Source organism: Mytilus californianus, unplaced genomic scaffold (assembly GCF_021869535.1).
Source record: "Mytilus californianus isolate M0D057914Y unplaced genomic scaffold, xbMytCali1.0.p SCAF_9, whole genome shotgun sequence".
Taxonomy (NCBI): Eukaryota; Metazoa; Mollusca; class Bivalvia; order Mytilida; family Mytilidae; genus Mytilus; species Mytilus californianus.
Genome location: NW_026262745.1, coordinates 86,501,512 through 86,519,229, shown reverse-complemented (window position 1 = coordinate 86,519,229; position 17,718 = coordinate 86,501,512). Strand labels below are relative to the sequence as shown.

The window sequence follows — 17,718 nt, the reverse complement described above, 5'->3', positions numbered from 1 at the left end:
AGGTATGATAATACGCAAATATTTCAAAGTTTGCAAAATATGTGCTTGTTATCAGGAAAAAACCATGATAAAGACTCATTTTATGATTGAGTCGTTGTTTAAAACTTTTTGGAACTATTTAATTTTAATCTGTGCATATCACAACTTCAAATAAAATGCTCCGCAGGGCGCAGCTTGATACGACCGCAGAGGTCGAACCCTGAACAGTTGGGGCAAGTATGGACACAACATTCAAGCTTGATACAGCTCTGAATTTGGATTGTGATTAAATATTTGACACAGCATAGGTTTCTGACACAGAATGAATGTGGTCTAAGAACTTAAAAATTTTAAATTGGACATTCACCTATTATGGTCCAATATCCAAAATCTAAATACATGGTTAGATTCAGCATATCAAAGAACCCCAAGAATTCAATTTTTGATGAAATCAAACAAAGTTTAATTTTGGGCCCTTTTGACCTCAATGTGGACAAAGTTGATAATGGGGCCCAAAAATCAAAAATCTAAATACATGGTTAGATTCAGCATATCAAAGAACCCCATACATTCAATTTTTGTTGAAATCAAACAAAGTTTAATTTTGGACCCCGATTTGGACCAACTTGAAAACTGGGCCCATAATCAAAAATCTAAATACATGTTTAGATTCAGCATATCAAAGAACCCTAAGAATTCAATTTTTGTTAAAATCAAACTAAGTTTAATTTTGGACCCTTTGGACCTTAATGTAGACCAATTTGAAAACGGAACCAAAAATTAAGAATCTAAATACACGGTTAGATTCGGCATATCAAAGAACCCCAATAATTCAATTTTTGATGAAATCAAACAAAGTTTAGTTTTGGACCCTTTGGACCTCAATGTGGACCAATTTATAAACGGGGCCCAAAATCCAAAAACTTAATACATGGTTAGAATCAGCATATTAAAGAACCCCAAGAATTCAAGAATAAACCCCATTGAAATTGGTCAAGAAATAAGCAATTTATACGAAGTATCTTCTTTTGCACAATACTGTGCAATTGAATATTTCTTGCTATTGCGCAATACTGTACAATTGACAATTTCTTGCTATTGCGCAATATTGTGCTATTGGATATTTCTTGCTATTGCACAATACTGTGCAACTGAAGATTTCTTGCTATTGCGCAATACTGTGCAATTGAAGATTTCTTGCTATTGTGCAATACTGTGCAATTGAAAATTTCTTGCTATTGCACAATACTTATTATATAATAATTTACACATCCTGTTTGGTGTGTATCTCCTATCATATCATTATTATTTGCTTTTAAATATAAAACAGAAATAACCAACTTAAAATGGAAAATTTTAAAAGAAAAAAAAAAGAAAAAAATTTTTTGAACCCCCTTATGATTCATCACCCCCAAACTCAATCCCAGCCTTCCCTTTGTGGTATGTTACCTTGCAGTACAATTTCAGAGAGATCCATACACTTGAACACAAGTTATTGTCTGGAAACTAGAAAAATGCTTATTTTGGCCCCTTTTTGGCCCCTAATTCCTAATATTTTGAGGCAATTACCCCCAAAATCAATCCCAGCATTCCCTGTGTGATATGGAACCTTGTGGTTCAATGTCAGAGAGATCCATACACTAAAACACAAGTTATGTCTGGAAGTTACAAAAATGCTTATTTTTGGCCCCTTTTTGGCCCCTAATTCCTTAACTGTTGGTACCATAACCCCCAAAATCAATCCCAACCTTCCTTTTGTGGTATTGAACCTTATGGTAAAATTTCATAGAGATCCATTCACTTAAACTAAAGTTAGAGTGCGAAAACTAATGTGTCTTCGGACGACGCCGGACGACGCCAGACGACGACGACGACGACGACGACGACGACGCCAACGTCATACCAATATACGACCGCAAAAATTTTTTGCGGTCGTATAAAAATACGAAAAATGCCAAAAACCCTGCAAACGTATATAATACGTATATAAACGATCCAGATTTTTGCCAATACCTTCTCTGCGGAAATTTTGCAAATTGTATACTATATAAGGGTTTCAACCCCTTTACATCGTATGCTAACCTCTGAGAGAAGTAGCTTGTTGTGCTTCGTATTATGTGTGGAAAACATTTTTTTTGTGTTTTTGTTTTACTTTTGCCTTTTGCATTGTTTTGTGTTGCAATTTTTCTGTAAGAAAAGGAGGTGCCGTGAAATAGATTTTTTAAAATGATAAACATCAGCTATAAAATGAGATAATATGTTCAATGTTTAGTAAATAGGTAACAACTTTTTGACATATAAAACATAAAATATGAATAAAAGAAGATGCAAGTTACACTTCAATAAAACGGCAAACCCAAAAACACACAACTGAACAGCATGAAATTCGCTGATTTTTAGTTCAAATAAAAAACCACTTTTCACGTGCAAGGGTCGAAGTTTTGATTATGACGGCATTATAGTGAAGTATATTAGGAAAAACTTAGAATTTTATCGCAGGACTTTCTTCGGCGCGTGCAAGCCTACATAAAATAGGCGAGTAAATAATAAGATGTGGTATGATTGCCAAGTAGACAACTCTCCACCAGAGACCAAATGACATAGAAGTAAACAACTATAGGTCACCGTACGGCCTTCAGCAGTGAGCAAAACCCAGACCGCATGGACAGCTATAAAAGTCCCCGAAATGACAAATGCGAAATATTCAAAAGCATGCAGCTGCTTCTCAGACTTTGTAAAATGTCAACCGCGTCGGAGCAAAAAATTAATCAGCCAGGATTTAAATTTGACTATCATGAACGTCTCCTTCTTTTTCTCAAAAAGTACCAAGACCTAATAGATAAATATTCTGTCTCCAAAAAATTCTTACGACTTAAATTGATCGTAAGTTATACTGAAAAGTGCATTTTTACTCTGAAGATTTCGGGTTTTTGGCTTCGGGCGTTCTCGATGCGAGTTGGCCCAGAGGCGCGATTCGGACGAACGAGGTTTTTATAGTATTGTTTTTCATTTTGTATACATTGGTATTTATTTTTTACTTAATTTGTACTTTATCGAGAAAATGTATATGTCATGCTTTACTATTCTGTATGTAATAGTGTCAACTACAAGGTTTTTTTTTTTCGTGACGTATATTTACACAATTTTGGCTGCTGGATCCCAATTTTATTGTCACATTAGCGTATTATATAATAATATGGAGATGTGGTATGATTGCCAATGAGACAACTAAACACACAAGTTCAAATGAAGTGGATGTAAGTAATTAAAGACAACCACACGGCCTTCAACAATGAGAAAAACCCATAACGTATAGTCGGCTATAAAAGGCCCCGACATGAAAAATATGAAACAATTCAATTGAGAAAACTGACGACCTAATTTATAACAAAACAATCTAAGATAATTTTAAACAAATATGACAGACATTAACCAACGACAACCACTGAATTACAGTCTCATGCCTTCGGACAGGCAAATAAAGAATTTGGCGGGGTTAAACTAGTTTGCTGGCACAAAACCCTCCACTAACCTGGGACAGTGGTGTAACAGTAAAATATAAGAACAAACTATAAAAATCAGTTGAAAAGGGCTTAACTCATCAGATTAACACAAAGTCGAAAAACAGACCGGACGTGGCAGGGTATTTATACATACCAACAACAACAAAAAAACACTTTAAGTACAGATCTTGAAGTACTCACAATTACTGCCAGCTAATAACAACTTATAAAAAAATCATGCATCTAAGACAAAAATGTTTTTTGGGTTGCTCACCAAATTTTGTCAATAAACAACAATGTAATGAAACTATAAACTAAATATGGACGATACTGCATGAGTATAGTTCCACATACTTAAGATTTGACAAACAGTGATGTTGAAGTACAACTTGAAATTGTTGCGTTGTCTGTAAGACACAAATTATCCCCCCGCCTGACCATAAGAAATCATAAATTTAACAATATGTATGATGATCTATCATTTATTTTTATTCTTAGAAATGTCTACACTTGCAGGACTGAATGTCCAGCCAAAAGGGTTCAAATTTCCAGTTTTAGTAGTCACCAAGTTCAACTTCTCGGTATTGATTAAATATTTGACAATACTAAAAAATCTTATTGATTGTATTAGGTACATTAAACTGTAGAAGTACAAACCATGTAATTGTTTTCAATTATATAGCAAGTGAGAAGGAAATGAAGTCCGACTACAGGTTTTTGTGAATATCTAACATCCCCCCTTTCTGATTTTAAGTCCAAATACCTGGCATTTTTTTAATATTTGAAAATAAATGTGGATAGTGTCCACATGTGGACACAGATGATGAGTTTTTGTCCGAAAACTGGAAAATCACCCCTTTTTTTATGAATAAAACCCTGTAACTCGAAAACGTAAAATCTTACATTTATAAAAATCGAAAGGGAGCTCATGTCAATAGATATAAACAATTCACCACAGTTTCTTGCAAGTTGGTGAAAGCATTCTTGACTTATTGTCCGAAAACTGGAAAATCCCCCTTTTTTTAATGAATAAAACCCCATAACTCGGAAACGTAAAATCTAAATTTTATAAAAAACGAAAGGGAGCTCACGTCAATAGATATAAACAATTCACCAAAGTTTTATGCAAATTGGTTAAAGCATTTTTGAGTTAATGTCCGACATGTTGACGACGGACAACGGTATACCATAATACGTCCCATAAACGGGCGTATAAAAATTACTAGATATTTATAAGAAAATAAGTTTTGCAATTTTTCCATTTATAAAGGGGCATAACTCTAGAACGGTTAAAGTGACGCCACCGAAATTCAAACTTGATCCGTGTTTTGTGGTAATAAGCATTGTGTATAAATTTCATAACATTTGGTTGAGGCAAACTTAAGTTAAAGAACGGACACTAAAAATTTTGCAATTTTTCCATTTATAAAGGGCATAACTCTAGAACGTTTAAAGTGACGCCACCAAAAATTCAAACTTGATCTGTGTTTTGTGGTAATAAGCATTGTGTATAAGTTTCACAAAATTTGGTTGAGGCAAACTTAAGTTAGAAAACGGAAACTAAAAATTTTGCAATTTTTCCATTTATAAAGGGCATAACTCTAGAACGGTTAAAGTGACGCCACCAAAATTCAAACTTGATCTGTGTTTTGTGGTAATAAGCATTGTGTATAAGTTTCATAACATTTGGTTGAGGCAAACTCAAGTTAGAGAACGGAAACCAATTTTGGGACGTACATACGTACAGACGGACAAGGGTAAAACTTAATGCCCCCACCGCCACGACGGGGGCATAAAAATCAAAATCCTGTGGACATGCACACTTCCATTCCAAACAACCTACAAAATATTAAAGCTGTAGCTCAAAAACTGTAGGAGATAGCCGGACAAAACATGATCTCTTTATGCGTTTAGTACCAAAAAATGACTCCAGTCCAAATACCTGGCATTTTGAGAATGTTTTTTAAAAATCAAAACCCTGCGGACATGCACACCTCTATTATGTTTCTATGTGTAGAAACATCCTACAAAATATTAAAGCTGTTGCTCAAAAACTGTAGGAGATAGCCGGAGATATCATGTATCTATATCTTAACACCTGATTTCATCCTTGTTTTTTTTGTGGGCAAGTGTTGCATTCTTTAGTTTCTCTTTGTTTTGTTGTCATAGTTTGTTTTTTTTTTGCCATTGTGGTGTTTTTTGTCGATCTTTTCATTGCCCTTGTTGTCTATTCTTTTCAGATTTGCACCGCAAATTGAAAATACTATCCAGGAGAGGTAGCTTTGTTAAACATCAGATGAAGTGCACAAAAGATATCAAAAAACATTAAGTTCAACGGCTTTCATGTTTTAGTACTTCATAATTGCTCCAAGTAACTGCAAGTTCTTTCTAGAGCATTGGAGTTTTATCCCTGTATTTTTAAAGGTTTTGCTACTCGGTCTTTTTTATTAGACTTTTCTTTCTTAGACAAGACATTACCAAGTTGTAAAACTTGTGTCTCATCCATTTGTCATTTTGAACAACAAAATGCATTCAACTTCAGCATTTTAATATGTCTTTTGGTTATTTTATGTCATTGGGTTACTATATATTTGACATACACCCCAGATGTCCCTTTTTCATACATGATGTTAGGTCAACATTTCCTTTCATTTATCATTTCATCATTAATCCTCACTTATCAATTGAACTCTGAAATAAGTACAATGCAACACTTTTGAATCAGGTACAATGCAACATTTTTGTCTATTATATGGTGCTTTGCTTTTAGAATTCGAAGAAGTGTGGTTCTTTACCGGAATTCCAGCTTCCTTCACTAACTAGCCACCACGATAAACCCAAGAGTGCCAACAGCGATCGCTTGTTTTTAACTTCTACTTTATTTGGTCTCTGGTGGAGAGTTCTCATTGGCAATCATACCACATCTTATTTTTATACCAATAATTAAATCAATCCAGAATTCAAAAAGTAACAAAATTGATAAAATATTTGAACAAAAAGTAAAAGACAAACTGTTACTGTACAAGTTTTCTTATACAAATCTAGAAATATGATTAACTTGTCTAATAAGCAAAATCCAGTAATGGGGTAATAGCTGTTGATGGCAACAATATTCAAGCCAATTTTAAAATGGCAACTGACCTGTGGATTATCAATTAAATCCAACCACTTTTCTGAACTTTTTGAGTGATATTTTGTTCTGGTCTTGAATAGGCATTCAATAATTAAAAGTGAAAGTATATTAAACCACCACACAATTTCATAACCTGGTTGAAGATTTAATTATATTAAGACTTCACTTTTAGCTGCTGTCATGACAAGATTGAGTTTCTTTAACCTATAAACTAACCAACTGATGTACTCAATCATCAATTCAAACGCTTGGTGATCAATACTCTGTTTCTGAATCTAAGTAAGTCTGGCTTGAAGATGATCTACAGATAAGGATAACACTCAATAAATTTTGTGGGTCTGAAGATCTTCTCTTGATATATCTTCATCTATAACACTCAAAAGATCAACATTAAAAAGCCAGGAATAAAATTCTTAGAAATAACATACTACACAACAAAAAGGGACCTAAAATGAATAGCCAAATTCATACAAGATCAACATTTCCTGAAGGAATTTGAACCTTAGATTCTTAATAATTTCTTGATTTAATCATCGCTGGTGAATTTTTATAAAAGTGTGCTATAAAATCATATATATTTCACTTTTAATCATATTTGCTATTCTAACTCGTGGATAAACAGGATAACAGTAGTGAATGAAAAACCAACATCAAATCAAGACAAATACTTATTACTGTGGAATAATTATTATTCGTGGGGTGCCAATTTTTGTGGATTTCATAGATTTAGGTAAACAACTAATTTAAATCTTCAATGACATAAACAATTTCTATAGGCTTGTATGTAGTCTTCAGTAAAACCAAGACATCTAATATCCACGAAAATACAATTTTCCCTCAATCCTCCAAAATTGGTACACAAGAAAATAAATCAACAGGAGATGGTTTAAAAATATCAAATGACAAATAAGTGTTTTGGAATATTATGTTGACAACACATATACTTTGCTACATCTGACATAAAACTGTGTTATTGTCTCCCCTTGTGCTTGTTGTTTCTAGGAAGGGAATTTCCATTACATATACATAGATAAAACTTTTTTTTTTTTCTTTTTCTTTATTACAGAGTTTATTCACTGTCCACATTTAATGTGTGTGTTCCTACAAAGAAAAAAAAATAAATTAGTAAACAAAGCAAATTACTCCAAACATTGAACATTAGTTTACTATTATAACCATGATAACGGGGATACTTTGTTCAAGTGTTTTGTTTTCTTTGGATAATTTTCATTACTATGCTTGTTTGTTTATCTTTCAAAACTTTTTCACTATAATTATGGATTCATATTTACAGTACTTAAAATTTCCAGAAATCAGTGCTAACAAAAATTCTGAACTTTCTAGTTTATTAATGTAATTTTCTTCACACTGACGCTTGTACGATTAAATCACAGATATTAATTACCTTGGAAAATGTGAAGTGCAACTCAAAACAAGTTAAAAATTCTCTCTCTCTCTCAAAAAAAAGAGTTGTGTTTACAATATCTTCCATAACAAAATAAACTGATTTTTGTTGATAATATTAAACTTTTAAAGATGAACAGGAATGACTTCAGATACATTTTTAGGGAAAAAAAAACATAATTCATAAAAACTTATGACATTGTCTGCACTTAAAAAGATATACCAATCAGTTCACACCAGGTAATTTAAGATGGATAACTTCCAATATATTCGGTCTATTTTAAACTGCCGTTTTTTTTTTTAAATTTTCGACTGAACAAAAAAAAAAGGCTGTGTCTTGTTCCGATCCAGCAATGTTGACAAATATTTGTTCATATGTTTCAGTTTTGTTGTTTAAAAGCATAACAATGTCAAGGTAACTTTTTCCCGCCTTCGATTTTTAATCCCTGAATGGAAAGATAACAATGATTTAAAGTGCTTTGCTCCCCTATTGTTTAGATCCCCCAAAATGGCAAACTCAGCACCAAGTTAAATACCAGTTGTCAAGTTAATAGATATTTGTTCTACAAGCAGTCTTTCGCAACACTATTTGATACACAAAAAAAAACTCCTGTCTGCCAGGCATTGAAAATCTTCCAATATTAGGGGAATCCAAACAAGAGATTTTATCTACAATAACCAGCAATCACCTTGTCCAACAGTGAGTCACTCAATACAGTAAAAAGTAACTTTTAAATTAATCAACTTGTCTGTACTGTAAATAATGAAGGAAACCACACGATACATACCTTTAAATGATGCACAAGGTACAAATGTGACGAGTGTGTACAGTCTGTGAACTGAATCTTCATCATCGTTTCTTTTTCTAGCCAGACGTACTCTTACTCTGAAGGGTACGCTCCTGAAAAGCAAAAATCAACAGTAGTTATTTGTCTCGATGAAATGTTTCCACTTGATCACATATCTGTCAGGGGTACAAATTTTAGGTATTTTTTATATGAATCTGAAGATGAAGGTACACAATGTAATATGTACTTGTAATGTACAAGAAACAATAGTCAGATCGTTTACATCCCTGGCTTGCAGATTAAGATTATAACACTATGTTGACAGCTGTACTCTATTTTCGAAATTTTTTCCTATTACATTGTATGTCTGTTTGTTTTGTTCACACATTGTTGTCAATGCAGTGGAATTATATGCGACTGCTATACAAGTGAGAGGTTTAGCTACTCTAAAACTAGCTTTAATCAACCATTTTGTACATAAGGAAATGCATATGACAGTTGTTTTCCATTCATTTGATGTGTTTGAGCTTTTGGTTTTGCCATTTGATCAGGGACTTTCTGTTTTGAATTTTCCTTGGAGTTCAGAATTTTTGTTATTTTACTTTTTGCAAAATCATTCTCTTGTGTTTTACCGCATCAAGTACTTTAAACAAGAGTGTACACGCTGAAATGTGTCGCCTTCTTTACTAATCATTGATATTATGTTGATAGTTCTAAATATAAAGCTTAACTACAACTATCAAATAAACTTAACATGATCTAAGAAAATGAGGTCAAGGTCATATAAACCAAACAAGAAATACATGTACACCTTACAATCATTCAATACACTAAATATAGTTGACCTATTGCTTATAGTTTCTAAGATACAGACTTAACCAAGAAAACTAAACATTGATTAATGAACCATGAAAATGTGGTCAAGGTCAGATGAACCATGCCAGGCAGACATGTACAGCTTGCAATCCTTCCATACAACAAATATAGTTGACCTATTGCTTATAGTAATAGAAAAACAGACCAAAACACAAAAACTTAACACTGAGCTATGAACTGTGAACATGAGGTCAAGGTCAAATAAAACCAGCCAGACTGACATGTACATCATAAAATATTTCCATACACCAAATATAGCTGACCTATTGCATATAGCATTAGAAAAAAAGACCAAAACTCAAAAATTTATAATTGACCAATGAACCATGAAAATGAGGTCAAGGTCAGAAGACACCTGCCAGCTAGACATGTACACCTTACAATCATTCCATACACAAAATATAGTAGACCTATTGCATACAGTATAAGAAAAACAGACCAAAACACAAAAACTTAACTATAACCCCTGACCCATGAAAATGAGGTCAAGGTCAGATGACACCTGCCAGTTGGACATGTACACCTTACAGTCCTTCCAAACACCCAATATGCTAGACCTATTGCTTCTAGTATCTGAGATATGGACTTGACCACCAAAACTTAACCTGGTTCACTGATCCATGAAATGAGGTCGAGGTCAAGTGAAAACTGTCTGACGGGCATGAGGACCTTGCAAGGTACGCACATACCAAATATAATTATCCTATTACACGTTATAAGAGAGAAATTAACATTAAAAAAATCTTAACTTTTTTTTCAAGTAGTCGCTGAACCATGAAAATGAGGTCATGGCCGATGCAGACGGAAACTTTGTAACATAAGGCATCTATCAGTCAGGGGTACTACTTAAACAAGTGATTTCATTATCACCTATTTCAGTGATTTGATAAATTCAGTAATCACCTATATAAGTGATTTTGGTGTTTCCTTTGATCTTCAAATGCTAATTTCATTGATTTTCCATATTTTGACAAACTTCTCTATAATTTTCCTACATAAATCAATTATCCCTTTTTCTTTGTATATCAATTTCACCAGTGGCTTGGGCAGTAAGTTAGTGCGCTAAAGCTTTTAAAAGTACCCTTGGGAATTTTTCTGTAATCAAATATTCTTACTATCAGAAAAGGTCAACAATATTGGGTAACCTGATTGGTTTTCTTTAGAGTTAGAATGATCTACTTCAAGGTTATGTCCTGATCTACAAATTATTCCAGTTTTTGCATATTTTAAATAAACTGTAGAAACTGACATGCTTATCAAGCAAAAGACAATTTCTACATGTACATAGTTGTTTTTTCAATGGAATGCTTGTCTTTTTACCAATAAAAAAATCAAACTTGTGGGAAAAATATCAAGAAAATGTTATAAGCACTTATTGAAGTGATTACATTTTAACTTCTCAAATTACTTGTTTCAGTGATTTTAAAAAGTCTGTGTCTATTTTTGTGAAAATTTTTAATATTTCACAGCCAAAATCACTTGAAGAAGTGATTCTGAAGTCACTTATTTAAGTAGTACCCCTGACTGTCTATATACAAAGTATGAAGCATCCAAGTCTTCCACCTTCTAAAATACAAAGCTTTTAAGAAGTTAGCTAACGCCGCCGCCTGATCACTATCCCTATGTGGAGCTTTCTGCGACAAAAGTCGCAGGCTCGACAAAAATAAAGAATAGATATGAGTGAAAATGAAAGTCAATTTCCAGAAAGAATATTGAATTGATAATGGCAAAAAGAAAAATATGTGTGTGCTATTTGTCTCCTGCTGAACAAAAAAATGATTGGTACCATGTAGATCAGCAAATTTTTTTTTTATCAGTAAAACAAGAGATAACTCCATTTGCTATTGCATTTATATACGGTATAGTATTCCAGTTTACGTGGTTTACAGCCATTTGTTTTATTATATTACATATGTTTTTCTCCATTTTACACAATACTTAATATTGATTTTTGGCATTAAGGTAGTGGTTGAACAAAAAGAACATCTGTGTCAAAAACAAAATTGATGAAAATATAATTTGCCAAATGTTCAGTGATAACATAAATACACATCATTTTTTTTAGGGGGGGGGGGGGGGTGGCTTAAGTACGTTTTTGAATGCTGTTCACTGATAGAAATTATCTTCTATTTTAGTATTTATAATGATAGAAATTTGTGTAAGGGCTATTCCAGAAAAATTATTCTTGATGTTGAAAGGCACTTGAATTATTTTTGCATGAGTGGGGACAGGTCATGAAGTTCAAATTGTGTGGTTATGTATGCAAAGTATAATGCAATTGTATGGGTGATGGCCATAAAAAAAGTGCCATACAATTGTTTTTTTCTGGAATAGCCCTAAAAAGGACTAGTTCAGTATATGAACAAGACATGGAATTAGAATATCCAGTCAGAAAATCATTTGTCGAAAAAATAAATGTCTAAATTTAAAGCAATCCCATTATTCATACATATAAATTTCACACCATGTGATATAGCATATTTAAAGTATCACATGATTTTCTTGACTGTTCGAAATGACTGTTATTACATGTATTAAGAGTCAGAACAACAATTTGGTAATAAAAACAGGTGACGGCTTAAACAAGCTAAATAATAAAGAGAATTTGTTTGGTTGGGTTTCTAAATGATCTTTCTATGAAGGTGGCTGTTTTGACTGGTTCTCATCTTTCTGGAAACCAAAAGAGTGCCACACAGTCAAAAGGAAAGGTATGTTCTTTTATAACCCTTTCTTCAGGGTTGTGTATAAAGATATGTAGGATAGCACAACATTAGTTTTCTTTTGGCCTAATCAATATTAATAAACTTTGTACACTTTGCAATTAAAACAAGAGTTGGCATATGCATACCTTACTCCCTTAGACCACAAGTGCTTGTTCAGTCTTGTATCAATTCTTATATCAGGGGTACCCATCATCTTTTCTGCAAATTGTCTGACAGCTTTGATGGCTCTTGGGGCCCTCTTTTTAAATCCACTGAAAATAAATAATTAAATATACATCTTCAAAAGAAATTTAATCTTTTAATAATATTTTGCTATAACAGTCCTCTAACACCTCTTGAGATACCATAAGCTAGATAACAATTGCCTGTAAATGAAATTCTTATAAATCAAATGTTAAAACAGGCCTGGAGCATATGGAACCTGTGCTAAATGGTAATAACTGGCACACAAGCATTAATTTTTTACCAAAGAATACACTTTATTTTTAGATTTTGAGTGAATTTCTCAGATTTTATTTGAAATGCATTAACAAGGATATTAATCAGGGGTTAAAAAATTGTGTTACAGCTCACTAGCCCAGGACTTGTTGGTAGCAGGATTTTACTAGCCCTGTTAGTAGAACTGCTAGCCAATCAAAACTGGCCTGCTAGCCCGAGTATGCCTTACAAATTCAGAATTTGTTGCATAATACAAAGTAGGTGTCCTTTGTTTTGAAGGCGGCAATATACACTGTATCTAATAAAATAAATTAAATAAATTTTTGTTTTATTAATTATAACAAGGATCTCTAGACATCTTTTGGGATTTCCCTTGTACTATGGGTTGTTAAATATTTTTGGGCACAGAAAACGTGTTCATTGGTCTTGTCATGTGATACCAGTGATTCAATTCCCATATTTGTTGTTCCCACATACAAAGCAGTTTTTTTATCAGCGTGATCAGGAAAATAACGGCAATATTCACAAAACATAATCTCTTGTTTATCATCAGTAACAGCCGACCTTGCCCATGGGGAATCTTTCTGTCCATGACACTATAAATGTTTTTTTCCTCTCTTCCTGGTCGTATTTGGCATTTTTTGGGATGAATTTTCAGCCTCATTACCCCCTTCATCTACCGTTTTTCGTTTTGAAACTGACAAAGTTCCTGTGGTGGCCGTACTAAAATATTTAGAAATAATTTGTGCATGGTTTCAAGCTCAACAGCTGTCCGACAAGACAGGTCAATATCGATCATTACATAAAACACCCAAGTACCATTAATTAAAAATCTCGGCATAAGCAATGTACAATACCCCCTGTACTGAGAAATTGATATTGAAAGTACGTGAATTGCGATCAATACATGATACCGGTCCACCCAGAGTAGTTGTTCTATTTCTAAAACATGTACAAAATCGGTTCAAATTCTTGGACTCCCGGATGACGTAATTGAATTTGTTTGGCTAAGATAGAATAGTGATGAGGGGATTTTCCACTTTCTATTTTGGAAATGCCAAGAGTTTTTTGTGACTAGTCCGTCGGACATATTGGGTTACAAGTTTTAATTGCCTGAGGTGTAATAGTCTAGTCCCGGGCCTCGGGCTAGTGGATTTTTTAACCCCTGATTAATCCCTGTGAAAATTTTGATTTTGTTAGTTATTATGTAAATTATGTAGCATGATAAACATTGGCATCATTTGTTTACAATTTTCATGATTTTGGATGTTTTAAGTCAGAAAGTGACAGACTGGGTTTTCCTGTTGTTTCACATTTTGTCATGTCAGGGTTTATTAAAACTGACAATAAGAAATGGGTTTTACTCATTGTTAAAGACCAAATGGAACGATAGTTGTCTCATTGGCAATCATACCATATAACAACTCCTTTTCCATCGTGTTTTAAGTAAATTTATGCTTCATAGAACAGGTTGAAAACCCATTATTTGAGTAAAATCACCTATGAGAATAAAATCTTTACTGAGAATTTAAAAGTAATGAAACTGACTTAACCTTTTTTCCTAAACCTCAGTTTTTTCTTCTTCAGTTTAAGTGATCAGGACTCATAAATGGTTGCATAAGAAAGTGAATAGACATTGCGCATCTCGGTCATATATTTCTACAGAAGACAAACACGTTTCCTAACAACACACCATGCCAGAATCTAATGCATTCTTGGTAATTCAAAAAGCATACACCAAATGTTACGATCGACTAACAATGTCCTAAACAATAGAAATTCAACCTATGGTGCGACATTGTTTTCATTTAGGGGTAGGAACAAAGAGATTACCCATAGTCCTTTAGATTAGGAAACAGCAAATTTTGAATGCCTCTTGACAACTTACATTCCATGGATTCTCTTGTGTATGTTAATGGTGCATTCTTTTGTGATGACTTCGTTTGTCACCTTCTTCTTTTTCTCACCCTTGCCAGCACCTTTTCTGGGAGCCATTTCTACAAAGGATAAATAAATGAAAGTCAACTAATTAATAAAACATGAGCGCACTTGTTGTTAGATTTGTCCTGCTACTGCTAGCCTGGCATACCTACTCATAATTCAAAGTTTCCAAAAACAGAATGTACATTTAGTTGTCCGACAGATCCAAAAAGTGCTGACACACTACAAATCATCACTGTTCAGCTGTTGACCAAACATGGTCTTTTTTTATGTAGTATGGGAGAATATATATGTGATGAAAAGTTCATTACCTTTTTTATCCAACATATTGAAAAAAATATAAAAATTTTGGCAAACAGAAAGTAGGTACATGTATCGGACAGATTAAAAAAGTGCACACACAGTAAAACTGATGCACAATGTTTCTGCCATAAGCGTTGCAACCTCAGACGTTTCAGCCTGTTCCAAGTCAGGAACCTCTATAGCCTTTGTTAGTCACGTGATTTTTTTTAATTTGGTTCATTTGTATGTTTCAGTGTTTATTCCATTTCACTAGCTAGTATACATTATTGATAAGGGGCCTGCTGAAGCCAGTCTCTGGGTGCAGGATTTTCTCTCTGCGTTGGGACACATTGGTGGCCTTGGGCTGTTTTCTGCTCTTTGGTCGGGTTGTTGTCTTGGACATATTCCCCGTTTCCATTCTCTATTCTATTTGTAAAGTTTATTCATTCTAATTTAAGTACATACACCAAACATGATGACTATGTTTTAAGACATTAGTCCAAATAATTATGACGTCTTGAAAGGCTATTTTATTTTTTTGGTTTGATGCGGCGTCAAAACAAAAAAATAAAATAGCCTTTCAAGACGTCATATTTATTTAGACTAAGACAACATAACCCAAGTTGAGATAAAAGAATACAAAAAAAATGTTTTTTTATGTTTTGGGGTATGTGTTACACATTCTTTGATATATTATGTAGTGTTTTGTGAACTTATTGGTCTTTTTGCTGTTATTTTGAATTGGTTTCGTCAGTTTTTCGTGGACCTCTTGGTATCTTCGGTCTCTTTCGTAAAGACCCTAGACCTCATCATTTTTTTCTTGTGTACATATGCTTTCATTAATACATTATATGTTTTACTTGCTTACATCAAAAACAGCAAGTGGTTGAGAACACCATGTATCATTATAATAGTTCACAGGAATCGGAAATTCTATCAATAAAATTCTGTAAATAATAAGTCGACTATCAATAGAGCTTCTCGTAGAAAGGCAAAATTACATCGTTTCACTTCTATCACTGCCATAATTTCTATAACATGGCATGTTTTTGGTTGGCGAAGCTATTTTTTCATATTCATCATTCCCTCAAAGTTAAGGTAATTTGTTCTGTTATATTACATGGATCTTTTCTTGTTTTTAAGTTAGTGTATCTGCCGTCAGTGCCGAGAAGAGATCAGTGAAATGCAGGCTTCGATTGTTTCGGGTTATCAATGTTTACATAATTTGAAACGGTAACAATGAGACTATACTTAGAAAATATGGTTCATGTATTATGTTTTATTCGTAGAAAGTACTTGAATGATGATAAATTTATTCAGATGACAGCAGATTAAAACTTGAAATAAAATATAACCCACTTTCAATGTGTTAATAAACGGAAAAGGAAGTCGAAGATAAGGGACGTAACTGTGGAGGAACAAGCTCGACAAACGATCTAACTACCAAAATATTAACAAACACGGACTTAATTTAATTTGCGTTGTTTCCAAGAATTTGTATAGTAGACTACAAATCATGGTTCGTTTCATATCAAACGAATTGGTATAATAATTTGAAAATATATAAAATACAAAATAGAATAACGGTGAAATTGATAGAGTAAAAAAAAAATGAATAAAAAACCCATAAAAACAGAAATAAATTAATAAGCAAAAAAGATGAAAAAATGAAAATAAAACTTTATATCAATTCATAAGAACACATTAATACACCATGGCATATTAACAAATAATTGACACCATGCATTAAAGCAGGAGAAACATATCGATTAGCTTTTCTTGATTAACCTTCATCAGAAATGTTCCATCCTCAAAAAAGCCGGTGTAAAGCCAAGATCGTATATTTATTCTTATATATACACGAGGATCCATATGACCAAAAGGGATAAAAAATGAAAGTTAAGAGCCTCCATTGGTCAACTGCTAGTTTGTCTAAAGGAGATGGAACCTTCAAGAAGTTACATAACGAAGAACATAAGAAAAGGCGATTAAATCATGCCAATACTGAGGACTTATTACTGAGCTGGCGATAGGCTCGGCGACTATATCAATTTATGAGCGGTGCTGTACTAAACTATCCGTCACAAGGACCGCTCAATTATGTAGATCAGTTGTAATTTATCAAATGAGCGACCTCTTGCCTATGTCAGTTAATATTCGGAGTATTTAAAAAAAATGTTCCCATAGAAGACTATGACAGTTGATATGATCGTTTCTTGATTTACGTCCATGCTGTGGAAAACATTTCATGCATACACTGGACAAGAATAAATTCACGATTAATACAAATTGTATTTTGTGTAAAGAGGGCGGGAAGTTTGAACTGCCAGTCTTCGGGAAATGATGTTATTCTGGATAGGGCGACAGAGTTTTGCTTTGCAATAGTCCACCAACGTACCCTTAAACTTTTAAAGAGTTATATATGACAAATTGATTTTCTGTCCAATTTATTACTTGGAATTTATATATAATACATATATGTATATAAGTCTAAAGATTTGCACAACGGTACTAATATAAGATGGTAATATACGAAGATGATGTTATAAAATCGTGTTGACAAATATTTCGGCTTAACAAATAGCCTTCGTCAGTGTCAATAATTTTAACAATACTAATTGTATGTGTAAAAAATAGCTCAATAATACAGG

General features: G+C 33.3%; 1 protein-coding gene across 1 annotated transcript; it reads right to left on the bottom strand.

Moving 5' to 3' along the window:
* Nucleotides 1-7,522: 7,522 nt before the first annotated feature.
* On the bottom strand, nucleotides 7,523-16,483 carry LOC127715386 (60S ribosomal protein L31-like). Its single transcript, XM_052221425.1, has 5 exons — nucleotides 16,427-16,483; nucleotides 14,733-14,841; nucleotides 12,532-12,657; nucleotides 8,808-8,920; nucleotides 7,523-7,716 (listed from the first exon to the last, which is right to left on the bottom strand). The coding sequence occupies exons 2-5, from the start codon at nucleotides 14,837-14,839 to the stop codon at nucleotides 7,685-7,687; spliced, it is 378 nt and encodes a 125-aa protein (XP_052077385.1). The 5' UTR covers nucleotides 14,840-14,841; nucleotides 16,427-16,483; the 3' UTR covers nucleotides 7,523-7,684.
* Nucleotides 16,484-17,718: the final 1,235 nt, after the last annotated feature.